At 49.8% G+C, this 23,307-nt stretch overlaps 8 protein-coding genes across 8 annotated transcripts; 3 read left to right on the top strand and 5 right to left on the bottom strand.

Moving 5' to 3' along the window:
* Positions 1–42: 42 nt before the first annotated feature.
* Positions 43–991, top strand: BJ212DRAFT_107875 (uncharacterized protein). The gene is made up of 4 exons (XM_041329007.1): positions 43–441; positions 501–567; positions 626–870; positions 925–991. The coding sequence occupies exons 1-3, from the start codon at positions 167–169 to the stop codon at positions 839–841; spliced, it is 558 nt and encodes a 185-aa protein (XP_041194609.1). The 5' UTR covers positions 43–166; the 3' UTR covers positions 842–870; positions 925–991.
* Positions 992–3,776: 2,785 nt separating this feature from the next.
* On the top strand, positions 3,777–5,156 carry BJ212DRAFT_107105 (uncharacterized protein). The gene is made up of 3 exons (XM_041328996.1): positions 3,777–4,127; positions 4,197–4,395; positions 4,486–5,156. The coding sequence occupies exons 1-3, from the start codon at positions 3,845–3,847 to the stop codon at positions 4,874–4,876; spliced, it is 873 nt and encodes a 290-aa protein (XP_041194608.1). The 5' UTR covers positions 3,777–3,844; the 3' UTR covers positions 4,877–5,156.
* Positions 5,157–6,495: 1,339 nt separating this feature from the next.
* BJ212DRAFT_1479716 (ankyrin repeat-containing domain protein) lies at positions 6,496–11,343 on the bottom strand (the record flags this gene model as incomplete). Its single annotated transcript, XM_041339942.1, has 7 exons — positions 6,496–9,291; positions 9,344–9,710; positions 9,770–10,327; positions 10,379–10,403; positions 10,457–10,639; positions 10,698–10,852; positions 10,907–11,343. The coding sequence occupies 7 exons, from the start codon at positions 11,341–11,343 to the stop codon at positions 6,496–6,498; spliced, it is 4,521 nt and encodes a 1,506-aa protein (XP_041194607.1).
* Positions 11,344–11,927: 584 nt separating this feature from the next.
* BJ212DRAFT_1269220 (uncharacterized protein) lies at positions 11,928–12,479 on the bottom strand (the record flags this gene model as incomplete). The annotated part of the gene is made up of 2 exons (XM_041330800.1): positions 11,928–12,011; positions 12,075–12,479. The coding sequence occupies 2 exons, from the start codon at positions 12,477–12,479 to the stop codon at positions 11,928–11,930; spliced, it is 489 nt and encodes a 162-aa protein (XP_041194606.1).
* Positions 12,480–15,543: 3,064 nt separating this feature from the next.
* On the bottom strand, positions 15,544–16,700 carry BJ212DRAFT_107147 (uncharacterized protein). The gene is made up of 2 exons (XM_041328997.1): positions 15,797–16,700; positions 15,544–15,747 (listed from the first exon to the last, which is right to left on the bottom strand). Exons 1-2 carry the CDS (start codon positions 16,467–16,469, stop codon positions 15,671–15,673), a joined length of 750 nt encoding a protein of 249 aa, XP_041194605.1. The 5' UTR covers positions 16,470–16,700; the 3' UTR covers positions 15,544–15,670.
* A 1,244-nt stretch (positions 16,701–17,944) lies between these two features.
* BJ212DRAFT_107218 (uncharacterized protein) lies at positions 17,945–18,754 on the bottom strand. Its single transcript, XM_041328998.1, has 3 exons — positions 18,548–18,754; positions 18,045–18,493; positions 17,945–17,978 (listed from the first exon to the last, which is right to left on the bottom strand). Exons 1-2 carry the CDS (start codon positions 18,651–18,653, stop codon positions 18,114–18,116), a joined length of 486 nt encoding a protein of 161 aa, XP_041194604.1. The 5' UTR covers positions 18,654–18,754; the 3' UTR covers positions 17,945–17,978; positions 18,045–18,113.
* A 525-nt stretch (positions 18,755–19,279) lies between these two features.
* BJ212DRAFT_1347231 (uncharacterized protein) lies at positions 19,280–20,100 on the top strand. Its single transcript, XM_041335363.1, has 3 exons — positions 19,280–19,516; positions 19,574–19,594; positions 19,646–20,100. Exons 1-3 carry the CDS (start codon positions 19,505–19,507, stop codon positions 19,955–19,957), a joined length of 345 nt encoding a protein of 114 aa, XP_041194603.1. The 5' UTR covers positions 19,280–19,504; the 3' UTR covers positions 19,958–20,100.
* Positions 20,101–20,710: 610 nt separating this feature from the next.
* BJ212DRAFT_106638 (uncharacterized protein) lies at positions 20,711–22,922 on the bottom strand. Its single transcript, XM_041328979.1, has 7 exons — positions 22,745–22,922; positions 22,639–22,668; positions 22,401–22,589; positions 22,212–22,346; positions 22,123–22,158; positions 20,972–22,071; positions 20,711–20,917 (listed from the first exon to the last, which is right to left on the bottom strand). The coding sequence occupies exons 1-6, from the start codon at positions 22,756–22,758 to the stop codon at positions 20,988–20,990; spliced, it is 1,488 nt and encodes a 495-aa protein (XP_041194602.1). The 5' UTR covers positions 22,759–22,922; the 3' UTR covers positions 20,711–20,917; positions 20,972–20,987.
* Between the last annotated feature and the right edge of the window lie 385 nt (positions 22,923–23,307).

Genomic DNA, 23,307 nt, shown 5'->3' with positions numbered 1-23,307 from the left:
ACATTACGTTCATCCTGAGTCTGAGATTATTAGTGCCATAGACTCGAGGTTTAAAATATCCTGATAGGCCCTCTCACGAACACGATGATAGTGTTTACTTTGTCGCAACTTGACACTGCAGACGATAAGAACCTGTCGAATATCCTTGATTCCGCAGACAACGGATATGAAGCTCACCTTCAAACCACCTCATGTACGTAACACCGTGATTACAAATGAGCAGGGTCATGTTCTGTACTCGACCTCGACCTCCTTCTCGTTCGGCACTCGTGAGACGGTCGTCAAAAAGCATGTCCCAAACGAATTCAATATTGGCCGAGTAGAATCGTCAGAAATCCTAGCAAAGATCGAGTGGCACACATTTACTTCAACTGTCATCGAGTATGCCGGGATGAATTTGGCGACTTCTCAGTTCATTCCGACTAAGGGGATTCTTGGACGGTGAGAATGTATCACGTATGGTCTGTTCAGTTCTTCTAATACTTTACTTTATCTTGCAGGCGGCGCGTTTTCCGAGGTCCTGACGGACACTTATACAAGTGGAAGATCGGCCCGCGCGAATGCATCGTAAGTCAGCTGCGCATATTCTTAACCAAAAATGTATAACGCGGTTCATGTCTGTCAGCTCATGCTCGGTGCTACGGAAGTTGCGCGGCATCACCCGTTGAACCTTGGTTTCAAGAAGGCAGGACATGAAGCATACCTAGAGGTCTTTTCGCCAGTCGAACATATGGTGGACCTGGTAGTGTTGACGTTCATATATGTCGAGAAACTGCGACGGGGATCTCAGGAGAGCCCGGGAACGGATCGCATGCATGCACCGATTGAACCAGCTAATTAGCTTCAGTATGAAAGGCTCATGTGAAGAAGGTGAGAACGTCTATCTCCGCATCATAACCGATGCGAAGACTGAACAATTTGCAGATTGCATGTCCCTGTTGATTCTGTTTCGATCTTCTGCGACGTCTTCTCACGCAGGGGGACGACGTCCGATGTTGCTATTTCCATTTAATTTTCTGCGGGCGTGCGAGGGATCAGCCTACTTACAAGGTGACCCAGCACAGTTGCATACCTATGTAAAGAGATGTTCATTGCCAGGGCTTGTGTCATGGACCATACGCAAGGTTATCTACAATTGGTGGTCAACCGTTTACGTATACGTCAGGTGCAAGCATCAAAGTGCTTGATCATGAGCAAATTCTGTGCTCTTGTTGGCCCAGGCATGATACCGTATGAACGCCCGAAGTACATCGGCGCTGTCAAACATTCATCAAGTATACAGCAGCTCTTTCGCGCCAGGATGTTTGTCGACCATGATGGCTGTAATCTCTGAGTTCTGCTCAGAGGAGTGTCTGGAAGTTTGCGACGGTATTGCTGCATTGTGGTTACTGGATGATTGGTACTTTCTCCCTGGTGCATGCTGATATCGCGGTCTCTGGGTTGTCATGCTAGCCCGCTGCACGTAATCCAGGGATCCGTCCAAATGATATCATAACTCCAGCCAGTTCGAAAAAATGTATAGTTGAATGTGAAATCGCCTGAAAACACGAGCGAAGAAACTTGCTGTGAGTTGGTTCGAAAGATCTAGAGTCTTTTGGGGTGTATTGCGATAAGATATTTCACAAGGCAAGCCAAGGAAAACATATGTGTTACGCATCACCTTCCATTATGCTTGTTATCCGGATGTAGCCTAATATCGTCTGGGAACAGGGGGGATGGATGCGAATGGAAGGAATATTAATATTGCGAGTGGTTCGGTGTGAACTCGGAGAGGAAGCACCTGGAAGCGCGAAAGTGAGAGCGAGACGAGCGATCTGGACCATCTGATATCAAACCACATTTGCTAGAGCGAATTTGCATGCTCGTGCCATTGAAAGCAGAGCCAGCGAGGTCCCGCTAGTAGTCATTGCAAGTACTATCAGAGTTAAACTTACTACAGAGTCCAAGCGCCAGACGGCCGAGTCATGAAGATATTCCAGGAACAACTTGAGCCAACAGCTACAAATAAATAGACGACTATATAAGGACAGCTCCCGAAGAACGCTTTCTATTCATCGTTCCAGTCCCAGAGCCCGTAGAAATCCATTTGCCAAAGCATAATATCGATGACTGCGTCACCTCAGCCTTACCCGGGATACGCTTTTCCGACCGCGGTTATTTTGCCCTCAACTTTTCCCCCTGGTACCTCGTCTAGCAAGGTCCCGCCGAAACCGAAACCGGCCAACGTATTCTCAAACGATGGGTCGTTTCTGGAAAGGTTCCAGAGGAGCAAGAAGGTGGGCCCCCGTAGATATCCTCTATCTTTTGCTTAGATGATTTGCTGATGTATTCGGTCGTCTGAGTAGGAGGAGGAGGATAAACGGAAAGCTGAAGAGGCACTCGCGAGGCAAGTTTGATCGCTTTTTTGTGCTGCTTGAAACCTCATCACGTTTGTGCATTTGTGCAGAAAGAGGCAATTTGATGACAGATTTGTCAGTATCACAAGTGTTATTTCGTTCTACATCGGCCTGACTCGTACCCTCTGCAATTTCCAGAGAAAACGGGGCAAGCGTCCTCAACCTGATAGTTCTTCTACAGTCACCCAAGGAAAGCGTACAAAGAAAGTCAAGGTCGACGGTGCCTCTTCATGTGAGTACGCGTTTTCTGTAAATGACTTGTGGCTCACTATGCGAAAGGATACACTGTCGACAACAATGGATTCTCTTCCCGAAGTATTGTCACGGTTCTGTTAAATCAATAAATTGACGTTTGATTGTACTTATAGTGAGTCCAATTGTTTGATTGTCCGCGGTCCCCCATGCATCATCGGTACTAATGACATGACCCTGAAGCCAACCAGGTATCACTACGCCCCCAAGATGTCTTTATAATGTGCGCCTTCACTATGTTGTCTTGAGCTCACTAGTACTTGCAAAATTAATCGTACATTTGACCGCACAATGCGACCGAGCCCCGAGTGAAGTTAGTAACAGACATGGTCGTACACCGAGTACTTAATGGTATAATTATTTATATCCGCTGAAGGGTACCCTATTGGAATTAGTGAGTCCCCAACACCCCATTGCGTTGCACCGCCCCTTTCCCACATAGAAAAGATCTGATTGCAGGGTATATTCGTCGAGGGCATCCGTAAGATCAAGGTATGCAAGGGGTCTACGTTCATCATATATAACTGACTGCCACTGAGCATCACCAAGTTCGATCGAGTCAATGGTATTATGCATGTCAGAGTTGCTAGCAAATGGGGGTTCTCTGTTATCGTTGAGGTCTGCCATGTCATGCTTGCTCGGCACTGAGTCGGCAATTTAGTTATACCAGAACAACAGATCTCCAGGCTCAGATTGTGGTCGCTCTCCATCAGGCAACCCGGGATCGAGCCTCAGGTTCTTATCGGTTCAGAACTTCCACTGATATCACACTGAGTACTATTCAGGACTGGATGTTGGTAGTCATAGGCACCCAACTTCCAAGTTATCGTCTGAGTCAGTCGAGCTTGACTCATAATCGGACTTAGGCACGCCACGAGTCGTGGATGGATCTGAGTACCGTGGTCGGTTGTGGTCGTGGAGGCGTTGGTGTTGTCTCGCGCACAGCCACGACCACAGGCCAGGGTCTTCGGATTCACACAGTACTTTCGGGGCTAGAATTTGTTCGCCACAGACACCTCGATAAGACCAGCGCTCGAGATGTACAATTCTGTCCGTGCTGTCTTTGTAGATGAAGTTCACACGAACAGAATTGAATAATCAGAAGCCTTGGACCCACAAGTGTTTTGTTTGTGGGCCGAATTTGAAATCCAATTCAACGATCGATCTACTGTGCGCCACATTCCCTTCGTTTCTGCATGCCCTGTCAGTCAGAATTCATGGCTCCAACAACACGAGTGTCAAACAGAGACAAGCACCCTGGGTATATCTTGCGCCCTGGTGCTTACTCGGCCAAAAAAACTACTGCAAAAATGGCAGCTATTGACAAGGTGGTTCAGGTTAAGCAAGAAATGGATGAGGGTGATACATGGGAGGGGGAAGGGGAACCTCGTCCACCAGCACCGTCGAATGCGAAGGCCGCGCACCCTTCAGGAACACATGCTCGCAATGAACTCGTCAACTCAGAGCAAGGGCAAAAAGGTACGGAGCGGATGGTTGAAACATCGATCAGGGCTGACGGACTCTAACAAATTGTTTGCGATCCGACAGCCGCTGCGAAGAATAGGGAACCCCACGAATACAAGCATATGCTGAAAAAGCAACCGACGCTGCAAGAACTGGTAGCCGATACAAAGAGACAGTATCGCTTTGATATCGAGGAGGATGGAAATGAGGAGGAACCGGAACTGGCACAGCACGGGAAGCGAAAGCAGCGCGTCGTGTACAGTGCTAGTACTGATGATGAGAGGTGAGGTCTAGATTTCGCATCATTATCGTTGATCAGTCATCTGACATCAACATGAACACTCGCTGCATCTCGTCAAACACCTGCCCTTAGGTCTACGTCAAAAAAATTCAAACGCGATGAATGTATCTCCCAGCCAGTTGGCAGAGTTGAAGTTCTTCTTCCCAAGTGGCACACAATTATTGCACGTGACGTTGCCAAGTTGCACCTGAAGCAAACCTTCGAGTCCCACGAGACTCGTCCAAAAGAAACGAAAGGTGAGTTGTTGTTTATTCTACTGACTAAACTCTGCTACATCAAACAGGCCTCGAGCCAGCGCAAGCAAACAATGTTGATTACGGGGATTATGATGACGAAGACGAGGCTGTTGAGGAGGACGAGGATGAGGAATCAGACCTCATCGACCGGAACGGCCCCCACTGGCATACGCCATCCGAAGTTTCCCAGCGTGTGCACTCAAATGACATACGGCACGCGTCCGTAAGTCCTGCACATAATTCGCAATCTGGGACGTGTGATCCTGTTAACGGCGCCGCTGGTGTGCAGCGTAAATCTACCCCACCCGTATCTAATCAACGCAAAGTCACGGACACATTACCACAAGTTACACAGTTTCAGGATCGCGTCCCTGCTCGTTCCACACAACAGCCGGCAAAGAAACCACAGCCACGGTTCCGCGTGGAGGATCTACCGGATGGCAGTCAGCAGCGCTTCCGTGAGAACTTGGGTCCCTTGTGGCTTGACTTCGTTTCCACCCTCGAGAACCCTTGGGATCTTACTAACCATATCGATGTTATGCAAACGATCTGGAACATGACGTTTACAGACATTGACTACACTGTGCAAAAGACGAATGATCCAGTGTATTTTTTGGTAAGCGAAACATTTTTCGTAGAGTACTACTAATTTTTTCCTAGTTACTCCAACGTGCGAACACATACCGTCATGACTTTGCCAAACGCGGCGAAATCGCTGTCGCAGCTTACCTGCATAGCATTGGCTTGAAAACCCCAGACGAGATCGCCCAACACATCAACTTCCTTGTTCCATCAGTTTCAGAGATACACGGTGATGAAGAGACTGCCAAATGCTACCCATTCATGTGGCAGGAAGCGAAAATCATTATGAACGAAGACGGACATATCGAACGCACGGTAAGTATACCAGCGTTCTACGGGCTCACATTTGACGTTATCTAGGAAACAAAAGGTGCATTATGCTCTCGTCCAATTTCTGATACCCTTGCGCTCTATCTGGAGATCAGAGAATTTATTCCACAGGCGTTGCGGCAGAAGGATAGTCCTCGCGGTGCTCTCGTCCTCGCAACTGCCTCAGTAAGACTGTCGTTGCTCGATAGCGCTATCTACTGACTGTTTGTGAGGTGGAGCGTGCGCTGAGGATGTACTCCACTGGTATTTGCGTCAAGCCTAAAAGTCGTCTCGAGTCTAGATTCTCGCGGAAGCATTGGGGTGTTATGACAGAGGAGGTAATGATCTCTGTTAAGAAGACTACTCCACGGGGATGGAAGAAAATCATCAAGGCCGCCATCCCTTACATGAGAGCTCGCAAACCACATCATGGTACGCGTGCGGCACTTGAAAAAGAACGCGAGAGACCACATGGTTATACACATTGTGTTGATGTGGACTCCGGTTCTGACTCTGGCTCTGATGTAATTTTTTAGTTGGTGAGTTTGGTAGGTTTTCTAATGGGCCGATGACGTGATTTTGAAGCATTCCACAGACTACCAGTGCACTAGTACACATAGGCATCATCGCCAACTCGTTATTAGCAACAATCTGTGCTATATGAGTTACTCGCATTACAGAACGTTTGCCACGTAAAAAAACTGTTGAAATTGCTGCCTTCCAGATGCGCTCGAGCGTCCAAAATCGCAATATGCAACAAGAACGGCTGCAGCAATGAACCTAATTCCTTTTGATCAAACCCCCATAGTAACGAACTTGTATATTTGACCGAAAAATGTGCCCGAGACCCAACAATTGAACATGATGATACACTGAGGAATGATCTAAGTGTTTTTTTCCGTCGAGGTAGTCAGCCTATAGCTATGTGACATCGTAAGTCCCAACACCACATTGATTACAGCGCCCCTTCCTCGCATAGAAAATCTCTGACTGCAGGGTATCTTCGATCAACTTCAAGTTTACACATGTGCTGGAGAGGAGTTATCCCACTGCTGTCCCGCGCATTGACATTACAGCCAGCGTGTACAAGGCCTTTCGTAATTGCTAGGTAATCCACGCCAGTGCGGCCGGAGTGCATCCGTGAGATCAAGGTATGCAAGGGGTCCACATTCAACATGTATTTTTGAAGAAGATGCTTCCACACGTGAGACTGGGTGCCGAACGCGGCGATGACACTGTCGACGTCAATTATTGGATCCCGTCGAAAAAGATATTCAACAACGAGGAAGAGCTCGCGTTGAATGGCGATATGGAGGGGCGTGTCTCCCAGTGAATCTACGACATTGACTGAAAAGCCTTCGTCGATGAGAATAAGCAGCATCTCCCCGCAGTCCCGCTCGGAGAATGGGCCGTGCATCCCGTTGCTTGCAAGGTAGAAGTGGTGAGTGCTAGCATGACCTGTAAATACGTTGCGAATCAGCGCGTGGAGTGGGGTACTGCTCTGAAGCAGTGCCTCGATGACCTCCACATTGTGTTCTTCTAGTCCATCTCCACAGAAGAAATCGAGCTGTCCGCATGCAAGTTTTCTGAGGATATAGTTAACTGCAGAGGGGATTCGCTTTTGGATAGCAATGCCAAGTGGTGTTTGTCCAGCTGAATCTCGACTATTAGCGTTATGGCCGGCTTCGATGAGGGCCCGCATGGTCTGGAATCGGCAGTCTGTCTGCCATGCGAGTAGCTGCACGATCCGCTGCTCCTCAGGATGGATGTTGAGGCTGGTAAACGGAACAGGTACGTCGCTATTGAACGCGACGTTTACCGGATGATTCATGTGGATAGGGCTGCCTACTTGAAGGAAGTACTGCGTGACACGGGGGAGTGACCGAGTGATGGCGAGATCTATTAGGGGTGAATATTTAGCTGAGTCGACAGCGTCATGTTCGCATCCTGCATCAACGAGAACTCTGGCAATTTCTAGGCAGTTGTTATCATGCAACAACTGGGACGATGTACGATGGCCCAATAGCATAAGCAGCTGACTGGACACATCCGCATCTGCAACGTGCTGGAGAAGAGTTCGAACGATATCGGGGCCCACATCCAAGTTGCTGTCTTTTATGGCAGTGCCAATTGAATCCATATGCAATAAAGCACCCTTCAGGAGGAGGTATTCGGTCACAGACGATGCTTCGTGGATTATGGCAAGGCAAAGTGGCGTATACCCAGCCGAGTCTCGACAATTATATTCGCATCCTGCATCGATAAGGATGCGAGCTATTGCAAGACAGTCTTGTCCCTGCATGCGTTGAAGCAACGTATGAAGTGGGTTGGCACCGCAGCGTAACGCATTCACATCTGCGCCATGAACAACGAGTGCAGAAGTGACGTCGGGATTCAAGTCGACTTCCAAATGATGGCTAGGTTGAACCGCAAGGTGAATGGCATCTTCTGGAAGGCGGGCCCCTCTTCGGATAAGATACTCGACTAAAGGGAGCGACTGGCGCTTGATAGCGAGGTGGAGTGGGGCATTCCCGTTTTCATCTATGGCATCCAAGTTGCACCCCGCTTCGATGAGGACGAATACTGCCTCTAGACAATCGTCTCCCAAATTCCAGCGAGCGAAGAGAACGTGGAGAGGGCTGACACCAAATTGCATAACATCAACGTCTGCTCCGTGCCGGACGAGCACAGAGACGACGTCCAGGTTTATCGGACTGGATTGAAGTGCAACATGGATAGCGTCCGCAGGAATGCGGGCACCTCTTCCTATTAGATACTCTATGAAAGAGAATGATTGCCGTTCAATGGCAAGATGAAGGGGAGTTTTTCCCGCTCCATTGGTGGCGTCCAATGCACACCCTGCATCAATGAGGACTCCCGCTATATCGAGGCAGTTGCATCGTGTATCCGTACATCTAATTAGAGAATGCATTGAATTGCCTGGCGTTCCCACTGGGTCTCGAGAATTGAATTCGCACTCTGCACCAACGAGGACATGTGCAGTCTCCAGGTATGATCTTTGGCTCTGAGCATCTTTACGAAGGAGAGTGTGGAGAGGATTGTCTTGGAAATGAACGTGTGTCGCATGAACATCTGCCCCATACTGAATGAGCAATGCAAGAATATCGGAGTCAACACCCTGCCGTTCCTCGAGCACAGTATGAATAGCATCAACTGGGAGACGAGCACCTCTACTGAGGAAGCATTCGACGAGTTCCTGTGGACTATGCCGAAGGGCAAACTTCACAGGGCTTGTAGTCTCCAAACCAATTGTGATGGGTAAGTTGACATTTCTTCCAAGACTCAATACAACATCGGCGAGTGATGTCTTTCCCTCCAAAATTGCATATTGTAGCGCATGATTCCAATGCTCCCGATGCTTGCGCAGATGCCTGTGTACCATCCAGTCAGGTCCAAAACGGATGAGAGTGTCGCAGATGCTCTGGGGATCAGCAAGCCAAATCTGCCAGGGGTTGAAAAGAGCCACTCGGTTATTCCAAGGATGTCGAACACATATTTGCTCCGGGAGATCCTCCAGACAAGAAAGTACAGAGTCTTCTTCGTGTATGATAGAAGTTATATGCGCCCCAAGCCCAAGATCAAGTGCATAACGCAGCATGGGGCGGGAGTGGGTGGAATTAAGAACATCGTCGCTGGTTAAATATTGCGTGCAGTACTGGACAATGTGTCGGTGGGCATCTTCAAGTAGATGGCGGTACTTTTGGGTGTTTTCGCCTGACATTAAATATTCCTTGAATAGCGTGCATGAGAAACCATCTTATCGGGGGAGGAATATACCTTACCCGCACACTGTAATGTGACAAAGTAACGATACCAGTTCTCTCATCAAAGCTCACCAGGGAGCTACATATATCCAAGAGATCTGTTGGGGATATCACGCTGAGCTTCTGGTTGAGTGTCGTGCATCCGATCTCTATACTCAATGCTTCAACAAGTTGAGATAGGTTGAGTGGCTCCAAAGCAGCGACCAGCCACATCAACGTCCGCTCTACGATAGAGCTACGATCGGGTCCGGCCTCTTCAATTTCCTGCAAAATTCTGTCATATGTCTGGTAAAGGCCTTTCGGGAGACTCTTGAGTGAGTCTGATACTCCCTGCACAGTTCGGCAAGCGCTGATGGCATCCAGCTGGCAACTCACCCACCGGAACCTGTCAAGCGAAGTATTAGCCAGGAAAGTTAAAACAAATAAACGTAGGTGTTCACTGACATCCCGTCAGACTGTTGCAAGAGTGATTTGCGTATTTCATCTTTCAGATCCGGGGCGAGAGATGCAAGCCTCGAACGAACCTCCAGTTCTCTGTCGATGTGAAGTTCCATGTCGTCATCGATCAAGCGGGCATAGTCGCTTAACGACAACGATGGTAAGCCGGATAGAGCACTAGAAATGGCTGGCTCCGTCCTACTGGTGATAAGAAGTCGCAGTTCGCCCTCGTTCACTGCACGAACCAGCCGTGTAAGGAATGTCCCAACGCGCTTGCATTCATCAAGGGCATCGATTATTATGACGGGCCGTCGAAGGAATTTCAAAGAGCAGCAGATGAGGTTACATAAGACATCAGTGTCAGCGGGAGGCTCAGCCCCTTCTGATTTCCTACGAAAGAGGTGGGAAAATTCCAAGTTCCATCCGTCGCATGCTTGCCTCAGCAGCTGGATAAGAAGGGAGCGTAGAACGGTAGCTCCGTCTGTGGTCCTTTCCTGGCGGAAATCACAGTAGAAATATACTAGTGTCTCGCCGCGGGTCAAGAACTCGTTGATAATTGCAGAACTAGACAGCCTTCTCAGTATTCGCGGGCTGCTAACGAAGACGAGTGCTTACGCAATGACAGTTTTCCCTGCTCCGGCTGAAGTATAATGAGCACAGATCATTCGTAATTAAGCCCAGATAAGTACTAACGCTTGCCATTGATCCATAGGAATTTACCACACTGCCCTGTTGGTGGTGTGTTCCATTGACGGAACGCTTTCATTCCGAACACCCAGGTGCACGTGCTCTCTTGTCGTTGGGCGGAAACTTCTTCATGTTTGACCGTGCAGTCAAACCCACCCAACCACTGTAGTAAGTCCTTTCGTTCTTGTGCTGAGTAAACGCGCACATAAACGATAGAACGGAATTGAATAATGGCCAATAGACACACCAGCCAGCATCTCCAGCCACTCTTGTTCGCGCCTTCTCGCGATCGTTTCCTGCTCACTGGTTCTCTTGCTAATTTCCTGCTTAACGTTTTCTACCAGATCCTTTACGTTCACCTGGATCTCCTCGGTTGTAGCTGTAAGCTCTGTCACACGTGACCTGGTCTTAACATCAATTGTGTATCAGTGCCCAGAATCCAAATAAAGCACGTACAAGACCCCACTAGAGATCGTCAGCGAAAGGGTACTTTTGCAACGCTCCAATGTGTCAACAGCCTTCATTATATCGCCTTGCTGAAATGGCCACGCTAGTCTTGAACCGAACCATGTCTGACGCTTGTTCTTCGGTCCTATCCGCTCATGAAGACCTTGTAAGACTTTCTCGCACTCCTTTAATGCGCTTTCCAAATGGGATAAGTCGTTTGCTCGTGTGGGTAATGCAGCATTTGACTGTTGAAGGAGTAAATATATATGGCTGAGAGTTTGGTTGAGGGAGAGGAGTGCGTTATAAAGGCTCATACGTGCAGCTTCTGCCCCTGCAACGGATGAAGCATAACTATTGACTGCAAAGACGACTTGCAGAGACAGTTGAACTATGGAAGTAACACCGCCGACATTCGCAATCTCGCCCACGACGTTCCATGTCGCCATGGTTGAGGGTAGCTAGAGGGAATGGGGGCTAAGCGCTTGCATGAATAATCCTTGAAGAAAAGCGCCCTCCAGGGTCGCCCCTCGGTTCCCAGCAGGGCCGCTGTCAATTTAGGTATATAGACCCCATAGTAAGAACCCGAGGATAACATACGAAGGAAAAGATGCAAATGACGAGACACATCCAACATACGGCGTGTCTGTGACCGTAAAGGACTCATCCTGATGCAAAGAGGACGAGGCCCACGATGACATACTAAATCTCCAGTCGAAGACCCGTAGCAGAAGGAACAACCGTGGATTGTATCACAGGATCAACAGTAAGCATATTTTAAGGTGTGGGATCACGGTAGTTACTAAGCTAGAAGAGTACTCCTCCGATGCCTGACTTGTGCATGCACGTGAATACCTAGGTAAGAGTCTACAGAATTATACATAAAGGTTCCGAATATAAATGAAAACCAAAGTATTACACGATCCAGATTCTACATACCACTGCAACCGAAATCTGTACAAACTCAGGCTTCCATGGCACGAAACACCTAAGCATTGTAACGAAGACAATGAATCAGGATTCAGCAAACACTTTACCAAAATAAAAAGAGAAGATGGCGCACCTTAACAACCCCACTCTTCAAATCCTCCAACCTGTAACTCACATTCTCCACAGTCTGCGTAGCCTTCGGTGTCAGCATGCCGTTCGCCCTTCGCCTCCATCTTCGTAGTAAACTCACCTGCTGACCGACATGCTGGTTCGCTTGCCATACGCGAACTTTGCTCTTTTTACTCTCCACCTCACTCACCACACCTATAAGCGGACCGTTATCCCCTGCGCCAACAGTTTGGCTATACGTGTGAAGTCCCTTGTGGCCCTTGAGCTTCGCATCCCATAGGGCGATCACGTCGCCCGGCAGGATATCAGCAATGCGGCGCTGCACCGAGCCGGCAGTTTGCACATAGATCAAGTACCCCCAATCCTCACCCTCCTCTGAGACGCGTTGCGCATCGGGAACTTGTGCAAAAACAGCTTTGACAAATCCCGCGTACGAACCGTCGCCAACAAGCGAGCGTTTAGATTTTTCAAACAGCCCCGTCGCAGACTCCACCACCTGCACCCCAATTTTGCCCCAGAGAGCCATGAGGTCATCCGCGCTGAGCTGCTGGTCAACGGGACGCGCAGTCTGCCCTGAGGTGCGGCGAGAATCGGGTTTACGCGTTGGTATTGAAGTGGATCCATGAAACGTCGAGTCCTCTGAGAATCTGGATGAAGCTAGGTCCGATTCATCGCCAAATTCAGATGCAGCTTGGGGGATCGACGGGAGCTCCCACTGAGCAGTGCTAGCCATCTGTTCAGGAGGGTCGATGGCGGATGGAGGCGGAGGAGGCGGTGGGAACGAGCGAGGAGGGGCACGACTTGAGCGGCGAGATGGAGGCGCAAGGGGTTCTTCCTCGGCCTCTGGTTCAGGCTCCACCATCACATACTCTGATTGGGTGCCGGAATCTGATGAGGCTCTTTCCATGGTTGGGGCTGTATGTGTTCGCTGCTTCTGTACGGGAGTCTCAGTCACACTCGAGTAGTCAACCGAGGACTTCCCAGAGGACGATACCGTTGCAACGCTAGAGCGACGGTTAAGCAGGGCAGCAGGGATGGATGGAACCGGAGGTCTTCCAACAGGAGGGGGCAGACGCGGAGGAGGGGTCGGAAGTACCTCTGAAGACCTCAGCGTCAAAGACGACCGTCGAGGAGGAGGCAGGGGCGGGCCCTCTTCCTCAACTGGCTCTCGAACATCCGAATCTGAATAATACACCTCCTCGACCTCGCTCTCCTCCATTTCAACGCCCGTGCTGTCTTCTGACCTCGTCTGGCGGTATTCCTGTTCCGGATCGACCTCAACAGGTGGTAGTGGCCGACGCGTGGGATGAGCGGGTGCAGGTACGGGAAGCGCTGCGTCTTCATTCTCACTATCATCCTGTTTTGGTGCAAGTCGTCGAGTAGTGGCAGGTGCCACGCCCGCACCAGGAGGCAACATCCCAAATCGCATGCCACCCAGACCTGCAAGTTTTGCAGCGATCCGCTGCTTCCTCGCAGCCTCGTCCTCTGCTGTCTCATCTCCTTCCTCAGGTTCCTGACCATCGACTTCAGGCTCATCAGGAGGGATAGATGTCGGGGGAGGTGCACGAGGAAAAGTGGGTCGAGTAAGTGGCGTGGGGACTGGTGGTGCACCAAACTGGATCCCGCCTAAACGCGCCATGCGCTCTGCGATGGTTCGTCTGCGCACAGAATCCTCGTCCTCTTCTTCAGGCTCCTGAATTCGCTGAGGCTGAGAGGGTGTCTCACTATCTGAGAACTCTGCCAAAGGATACACCCATCAGAACTTGCCACGATACTAGCCCGACAACAACATACTTTGCTCAGTATCCTCCTCCTTTGTTGTCACAGGAACAACCAGTGGTAGTGCGGTGATTATCGGTGGAGAAGTCGGTCTGCGCAACGAAGGGCGAGGAGAGGTCGGCACAGGCGGAGGCGTAGGCGGAGCCTCCAATTCCACAGACTGGACACTTGCACTCGTACGCCGAGCAATGCGAGGGGGTGGAGAGGGTGGCTCCTCCTCCATATCCGCAGACCTGACACTTGCGCTCGTACGCCGAGCGACGCGAGGGGGTGGGGCAGGCGACTCCTCCGCAATATTCAAAGACCTGACGCCCGCACTCGTTCGCCGAGCAACGCGAGGGGGTGGTGCAGGTGACTCCTCGGCAGCTTTCACTGTCAAACCATGAATTCAGCGCCATGCCAGTTTCACACACGTACAATGATCACCTACCACTCTTCACAGGGGGAGGCACAGGCCGCGGTGCGGGTGACTCGGGCCTTTCCTCGTCAGCCTGGAGCACATACGGCAGTCTTGGGGGTGGCGGTGGGGATGATGGTACAAATGAAGGCTTTGATGATAAATTAACAGGTGGAGGCGGGATTGGACGTGTGATACGGGCAGGGGCCATCTCGTCGTCGTCCTGGTGCTGGTCTGTGGTTAGTCCCGGTGCAAGGATCTCAGGCGCGTTATATGATGGTTCTGAGTTAACGGCATCTGTTAATACGGCCTCCTTGTCATGGGCGCTTGTGCCTGGTTGATTCAGATCGCCCTGGCCGGGCTCGTGTTCTTGCGGGATTGAAATTGGCGGCGGTAGAGGAGGAGTGTCAAGACTGTGTGACTGTGACGCAGGCTCCCAAGCTTCGGATTCATTCAAAGGCCGATCCGAACCATCATATCGTTCTTGTTCGTCCTTCTCATCGTGATACAGCACGCGGCGAGTTGCCCCCAAGTTAGGCTGAGATCCATCGTCGAACTCGGCTGGTACAAAAAAAGCAACCAAAGATCGATTAATACACTACAACATGGATACAGGTGGTAAAATTAGAATTCACCAGCACGAGAAGCGGGCTCGTCTACTTCTCTTGCTTCTTTGGCTTGTTCTAGTTCTTCCTCGACGTAGGACTGGGGCGGGATATGGGCAGCAGGGGGATAGGGAGTTGCTTCACCGACATCGAGAGGTTCTTCTAAAGAGACAGGCTGAGCGGTGATTGACTCACGTCTGGCAGTAGGTGAGGGTATGGGGTCTTGGCGGGGTACAGGCGGAGGTCCCCCAAGTGGGTTAAACGCGCCCATCTGGGCAAGCTTAGCAGCCACACGTTGCCTATGCGCTTCTTCTGCTTCGTCTTCTTCTTCCTTCTGCTCACGCTCTTCATGTTCCTGCTCTTCCTGGTCCTGGTCCTGTTGCTCAGGCACAGGCACATCGGCATCGACACAATTATCTTCATCCTCGAGCTTGTCTGGGGAATCTACCTCGGTTGTGTCAAGCTCGACACTCACGCCCACCTCGCCAATCTCCTTCTGTACGTCATCGATGACAAGAATCTGCTCCACGGATGGGACTTTGACTTGTTCTGGACTCTCGACTACTTCGTGTGACGTCACTGTCACAACAGACGGTCTGGCCTCTGGTTCGAGTTCGAGTTCCGGTTCAGTAGTAGGCTCAGCGGCGGGTTCTTCTGTGAGTTCAGCGTCTGGGGCATCTTGAGAAACTTCCGGTGCCACATCAAGTACAGGGACCTCTGGGAGCTGGGACACAGGAGGGGACTTGTACGCCTTCTTGCGCGGGGGAGCTGCGCGACGTGGACCGGCGGGTACCGGCATTGAGCGGGTAGTCGCTGCGTTGGATGGGGAATCTGTAAAGGAGAGCGAGGAGGAGGAGGAGTCTTTGTGTGTAGGAGGAGGGAAGTAATCTGTAGAACTTTATGAATACTGACTTGAGGGCGGGAATCATTACAATGTCAATCACCTGGATCAGTTTGCGCTTCATCCTTGAAATCAGCAGGAGGGTTTATAGCTTCCGCAGGGGGTGAAGTCACTAGGATACACGTTATTCCATACGATAAACTAGAGATGGAATGGCATACCATCTGAGTCCGGAAGGGTGGCTTCCTCATCCTGTTCAGGCTGAGGTGGAGGGGTCGCAGGTTTCTTGCGAGCTGGCTTGGCAGCAAACAGAGGCGGGCCCATGCCAACACGTGCACCACCAAGACGAGCCATGCGAGCAGCGATTGCAGCACGGCGCTGTCTCTCTTCCTCCTCCGGATCTTGTTCAATCTCAGCGGCATCTTGCTGGGCCTCGTGTCCGCCTTCTAGGTCGGTATGATCAGGATCACCCGTAGCAGGGGGAGAAGACCCTTGAGCATCAATCGCCCCATCTTGGGAAACAACCTCATCTGCAGGAAGTGATACTAGCGGCGGCGGTTTCCACCTTGGTTTGTCTGCAGGTTTTGGGAGGATCGGGGGCGGGGTGCCGCCTCCAAACGCACCCTTTCCTTGGAGAGCAGCCATGCGCTCCTTGAGACTTCCGCCTTTGCCGATACTCTCCATTGCGTCTGATGCAGACATCCCCGCAGTCTTGCGCTCAGATTCTGGCGACTGAGGTGGTGAAGGTACCTTTGGTTTCCATGATTGGAGGGTCGAGGGCTTTGGGCGTGGTGCAGGCCCAGGGGCAGGCGCTGCACTCTTGTTAGCATTCTCAAACGCAGCGATCCTGTCACGCAGCGAGCCTGGCTTTGGCTTTGGCGGCGTTTCACTCATAGTTGGTTGGTAGATTGGTAGATGGAGATGGTAGCAGCGAACTGCGACAGCGCTGCATGTTTGGCTGCGTTCATTGACACGAGGCAATCAATGTCTCATGTTTCTCACGCTCTACTCATGGCAACTGCGTATTCTACATTTACGTGAAAACGCGACATTTCGTGTTAATATTGAAATCAATAGAAGGGGAGGGAATGAGGCAGCCTGCGAACATATACATAATAAAGTAGTCAGGGTAATGGAACACCCCTTAAAAAAGAGGAATGACTTTCTTCCTTCTTTCAAAATCTGATTAAGACTGAAACTTCTATGATTGCGTTATCGACGGTTCTTTAGTGACCGCCCGGGCCTGTATCTAGGAGATGTGATTCGCTAGTGTTGATTTCAATTCAATTTCCTGCTGGACGAATTGGACTGCGGCTACAGGACAAACTACATCAGGAAACCCATCGAGTAAGAGCGAATAAACTTGCGATACCTGATAAGGTAAGGGAACACCAAGAATGTCTCCCTCTTATCCATCATTTATGAGGTCGACGTCGTATACTGGCGGGGGTAGCTTCTCCTTTTCCTGGAACCAACTGAGGCAAGTAAGAGTGCACATGGTCGTATTCCGTCATCCACACCAACAACGTCACCCTAGCAAAGGACAGTCAGATCGCACAACCCAATAGAATCGCAAAAAAACAAACAAATGCTGCTTGTCCAAGAGGGACATCAATGACTTCCAGAGCCCCTGGTTTCGATCAATGCTCCCTTTTCTTCTCCTTCCCGTCAAGCGACGGCCGAATGTTGTTGAAAAAGCTCTTGATATCATGCAAGGGAGAAAACGAAGTGGATTCATAGCATTACAGGGGAAGTAGCCTGCGGTGGAGACAGGTCGGGGTGTCGATGCACCTTATAGTAGCGCTGGCCAGTAATATCCGACTAAGAGTGTCTAAGCACACATTGAATCGCTGACCATGAAACTATGGACATCAAAAAAGCGATCTATATCCTTTGTTTAAGATCAGTATAAATATTGAGCATGTGTTTAGACCAAGCACCTTCTGTTTGTCTCGAGACGGCCTGATGTGGGTGCACGTGAGCTTGAGCACGCAATGATAAACAGTTGAGTCACCTTATTCTTGAGTTTCCCGGCCAAAAGATCACCGCATGCTGCTCTGAGCACCGCCTCTGGTATATCCCATTGTGAGATTTTCCAGTCCCAGCCGCCACTGAACAGAAAACGTCCGTCCACCGAGAACGCAACATAACGCACCCCACCCGTGTGCTCGTACCGTGCAACTTCCGCCCCAGTGTACAGCTGCCACAAGCAAACGGCGAAGTCTCCAGACGCAGATGCGAGAAGGGTGTCTGCTAGGTTCAACATGATATGGTTGATGTCCTCATTCTTGTCGTGGCCAGTCCAGTGGCCACCAGCCTGTCTCCAGGTAGAGATGTCTCAACAGCGGATGATAGCAGGTCACCGGAACTACCTGCTGAGAGGAGATGGACACCATCAGGAGTCTAGGTGAGCGACATGTTCCATACACCTTTGAAGTCAGCATAGCCCTTGAATTGAGCAAGACGCACTCTTCGCTCCAAGTCCCATATTTGGTTATCTTCTTCATTAGCAACACCGAGTTGACCAGACAGGGAAAACTAGACGTCAAGGACGTATAAGTAACAGATAGGACCGCCTTTCCTCTGCCAGGAGCTGGTATCCCATGAAATCACTGGGTGGTCCCACGACCCGCTGGCCAGGATTTTGCCATCAGGGGAAACATCCAAACCACGCACGACGTTGGTATGAACGTCCAAGGGACCTGCGACAACCTTTCCACTTTCAGCATCACGCACCCAAAGTTTCCAACACTCCGTATGGATATCATCAGCACTTTGGAACAGTCCCTCGGCGGTAATATGTTTCCTGTTTTGCGAGATCACAAGTGAGCTGATGTTCTTCTCCACATCCCACTTCATCATTTCCGCGCCATCCTCAAGCCTCCATATGCATATTGTCCTATCCCAAGACCCGATCGCTATTCTCTGGTCGTCTTAAAACGTGGCAATGGATCTGATAGGCTGCTTTTGACCTTCAAATGTCTTGAAAGGCTCTCGACGTAACTCGAGCGCTTGCTTGCAGCCTTTCGCGCTAGGCTTTTGACCTCGCTTTGCGGGTACGGTTGCATTATTTGGCATGCATAGCGTAAAACGATTAGAGAAGTCCTAGGCAACAAGGCAGATAACCTACTTGTCGCTAACTGACGGTCTGGTCAAGATGAGTACCTGTACAAGGCACCGACTGCATACAGTGGCAATACATAAAAGTGGCCTTGTGACCTATTTCTTGGCATCAACGCTATGTAACTGCACAGCACCTGGCAAATGGCATGAATTACGATCAGGGAAAGGCCAGAGTAAATAAAACATTGTCGATCAGGGAGGTATCATTGCACTGTCTCCCCGAGCCAGTTCTGAATCTGGAAACATTGACACGGTGACGCAGAACGAGGTGGGCAGTTGCGGAGATGGTGATGTAGATCATGCTATCGATTGCGCATGAAGCCATGGTTTACATGGGGGTCTGATATTCCGAGAGCCTCTCGTTTGTAACTTCAAACACTAGCCTGGGAGACGAAACTGTGTTAATGCCGTCAAGTATGAACATTCGATCTCGAGGTTTGACTTAGTCAAGTAGAGGTCATTTTGATCCATCTATTCAGTTCTTTCTGGGTTGTGAAAGAAGACAAAAATTGAGATGATGTAAGTAGAATGATGTAGGCGTTTAAACTTGGGCTACAAGAGGGGCTGTGCAGTTTTGTTTGGCAAAGCCCTTGGATCCAAACAATTACTCGGATATCCCGCGACGCCAGTGACCATATGAGGAGTCACAGTATCACTAACAAGCTTACAAACAATATCTCAATCGCTCCGCTTTCCACCAGGAGTTGAATTCCATTTGAAAAGGAGGAATCATCCCCTTCCTACGGTTCAGCCTAACAATATCTATAAAGGTCGCACCAATCAGACTAGAGTTTTCGCCATTTTAAATGAGTCCCACTGCATGTTTTCCTTTGGTTCCCATGTTATGTTACTGATAGTAGGCTCCTGCCCGTCAGGTTGCTGCAGAACTTTCTCAGGTAATACAACAAGTGCACCCAGTTAGGTGAAATGCTTATCTCCCTCTGCAGGACGCCGACTCATTTAAGAGTCCCCCTGTCCCAACGGGATGGACTGCCAAACTCATAAATCCGGACACGGTACAAAATATGTTCCATTATTCTACTGGTTTGACAGCGACCCTTGAGCTCGCCGAAATCAATGGCTCGCGCTACGTTTTTTCATCAGGCAAGGATTACTACTTATGGAACACGGCAAGCCAGGAAGGGTGGCGTATTGTCAATGTAAAGAGTCGTGATGAATTGTATACCCAGTTGGCAAAGGGTAGAGGAGGACTGGAGCTTGAAGAACTGCCGGATTACGGCAGCGATCTCGAAGGATAAATGTTTGAACGTTCGTACCAGCCCGTCACACATAGTATATGTTTGGTGTGTAACCTGTGCGTATATAAGAATGTAAACCTCCGAGTGACATGCTATAGCTACATCCAGCTTCCGTGTCATCAGGACAAACTTCCCCCCTGAAATCGAAGTAATTTCTGATAATTCCTAATAATTTATCTGGTTGCGAGTGAAATCATACTTCGCAGTTTTATTCAAGTCCGGTTCAAATTCCACAGTAAAATTCATAGACAGCAGAATTCACTCATTTTCAGTCAAGGTCAAAAATACTTATATTACATTACACCAAAAAACGTGACTACCGAAAGTGCAGTGGTTGATGAAAGTGAATACGAGCACGAGAACGTTCCAGAACTTCTGGCTCGTCCTGGAAGCGGTGATTAGGCAAGCAGATAGAGACATGGGCTACAACTCACCACTACCAGTGAGTAACGTCAATGGTACAGAACCACCTTGAGAGGAGTGTTGTCAAGAGATCTGGAATTTCTTCGGTCAGCACAGCTTGGGCTCGGTAGGTAATTCAAGTGCTCACTAGCAGCCAGTAGATCGAGTCAGCAAGGTTAAGAGGATGAATATATTCGCGTCCTGTTGATAGGCTGAGCGGCCAGCGCGGCCGAAAGGGAACGCCATGTCGTGGAGGTTTGTATTATGTGTCACCAGTCTGGTGAGATGTCGAGGAATTTCCCTCAAAGGACCACTGTAAAGCAGAGAAACTCAAAGAATTCATTTTTTTTGGCAATGCAGCACGCTGGTGTCCACAGATACCGAAGAGACCATAAGTGATAACGTAGAGAAGGAAATACAGAGCATGAGCCGTAATTTTTGAGGCAGAAAGCAATGCCGATCATATGAAAATAAAGCAGTCGATCAAGAAAGTTGGCAGAATGAAGTGGTTTCAAAAATGCAAGATTGGATTCAAGACTCGGAGATCAATTTAGAGTGCTGCAATATGAAGGTCAGCGGAGTGACATATGTATAAAAAGTAAGAAGATATACATCATCGTACAGCGTCCTACTTGGCGTTCCGAGCAGGAACAATGTATCCGTGGAGGATCGTCTTCGGGGGTCGGAGTTTGAACATGTCACCTTCACTCTCTGCTGCAGACATGATAGAGTCGCATGCCCTATGATGCCGCGTCGCAGAATCGCTCCTCGAGAAGTCCTCACCACAATAGTCACATTTTGAGGACGTAGCATAGTGAACCGTTGTGACATGGCGACCTAAACTCTGCATTGATGATCGATCTGAGCAACCCTTAAACTTGCAGGGAGCCATCAAATCAGCACTGACACCATGCCATTGCAACAGATGGCCTTTTACGCGTTCTTTACTCATTTCCACGTATAAGCCACAAGGCTGATCGGTCCACTCGCATGCCCGCACGCACGTCAATCCTGCAGGGAGGTCCTTCGCAACAGTGGCGGACCGAGCGCGGTGGGGGTCGTCAATCTCCATTACACCATATTTTCTGGTTCGAAGAACCTCACCCTCAGCATCATGGGTCCTGCGGCCGCTGATGTCTACGGGGCGGTGGTCGATGAGAGGCTTAACCATAACGGTGGCATTCGCGTCAGCTAAGACGTATTGGCCAAATACTCCTTTGGTGCTTCTCGCACGTCTGCGTTTGCGCGCACCAGAATTCCTGGTGCCAACTTTTTTACCTGCCTCAGTAAGTTTGCGCTTGGAAGGTACCGCTGTGTCGTAGGGAACAAAGGAAAACGGCTCCAATCTGGCGTCCTCACTCAGATACTGAGTTCCATCAGAGTCTGCGATGATCCCATCGAGGAACCCCACAGGACGAGCATGTCCGCGGAAATTACCCACCTGCAGGGGGTAAGACGCGTTGGACTGCCCGCCTGCCGAAGTATCTGAGTCCATGACAATGGAAGATTCCGCGGAACGACCAGCACTGAGGTCGTTCTTGTAGTTAGCAGCAAGTCCGTTCTGAGCCGGATGAGAGTGCGCTTGAGCCATCGCAGAATGTTGAAAATCGGAGGATTGACTTTGGGCCCACTGAGGGAGGTTATCAACTGGGGGGCTGGATACATCTAACGTCTGAAACGACATCGGGGTATTTCGAATGTCGTGTAGGGTTCTGGAGACATACATTAGCCACGGTAGGCACTCAGGTTGGGGTGGGACGTACTCCTCCTCCGGTATGTAGATGGCATGATACTGTTGCCTGTGGTTGGACGTGAGCTGGTGGGTCCAGGTAGGTTAATCAAGGTGGCTTACATCGTTTCAACCACCTGAGTGGCGACTGGGCCTGCCGGCATATTTTCGTCACCGACGGATGTGTCAGAGTGTTGATATTGTGCGTTTTGGAGCGTGTGAACATCTAGTTCATCGCGTTCATCCGAATCACGAACTCTGCCAAAGGCCGTGAGCTTGAATCAACATGTTGGATGATGCAGAAGCACATACGATTCCTGCAAGGATAGTGGAAAAAACTGGGAGTGATCTGGATATGAGTGAGGTTGATGTGGAAGAGGAGGAAAAAACGGAGGGCCAGGTATATGATGTGGCGGTGATCCATACGGATGGGACCTTGCCAGAGGGACTTGGCAGTCACCCGTGTACGAGGGAGGCTCATTTGATTCGAGGATAGACCCGCTAATAAAATCATGAGTTGACCTGCATCATCCGACTCTTGAACACTGACCTGTTGCTGAAATCTACAGTTGCTTGCCCACTATAATATGAGGGACGAGATGGGGTGGGCATTGTTAGTATACGAAGAGATCGAGTTGAGAGGTGAGTGGACTTACCGAGACATATTCATGGATTTAATAGAGATGTGGATTTAATAAGAAGACAGGTGGGAGTGCAAAATTAAGGAAGACGATGGAAGATGGGAAAGAGAGAACTAACTCGATGTCGGCTTTTAAACCTTGCGCAAGATTATATACACATAAAATAAAGGACCCATTTGAGGTTTGTGGATATTTCTGCAAAGACAACGCACCCGTGGCATCAAATTCTGTGGAACCCATTGATTTGTGGTACCAAATGTGCAACAATGCGTAAGACATGCCAACCTGCCACAGCACGACGCTCATGCTTTGTACACCTACAAGTTGTGGCTTCTTCACTAGTGGATATGTCACTACATGTGCTGGAGCAGGACAACTTCAAGAAGGTTCCAAGAATCCGAAAAATGGTATTATCGCTCTGGTCGAGTATGTATAGTAGCCATGGCACACTCAACCATAGGTATGGTGAACTTTGGTGGCGGCAAGCGACCTCCAGACGAGCGGACAGCTGATATACGATAACTGAAACTTGCTAGGTAGCAGATGTGAAGGCACGTAGCACAGATGCTTGAAGAAAT

This window comes from Suillus subaureus (assembly GCF_016647635.1).
Source record: "Suillus subaureus strain MN1 chromosome Unknown BJ212scaffold_11, whole genome shotgun sequence".
Taxonomy (NCBI): Eukaryota; Fungi; Basidiomycota; class Agaricomycetes; order Boletales; family Suillaceae; genus Suillus; species Suillus subaureus.
Note: the sequence above shows the minus strand (reverse complement) of the source record. Positions and strands in the feature narration are given on the sequence as shown.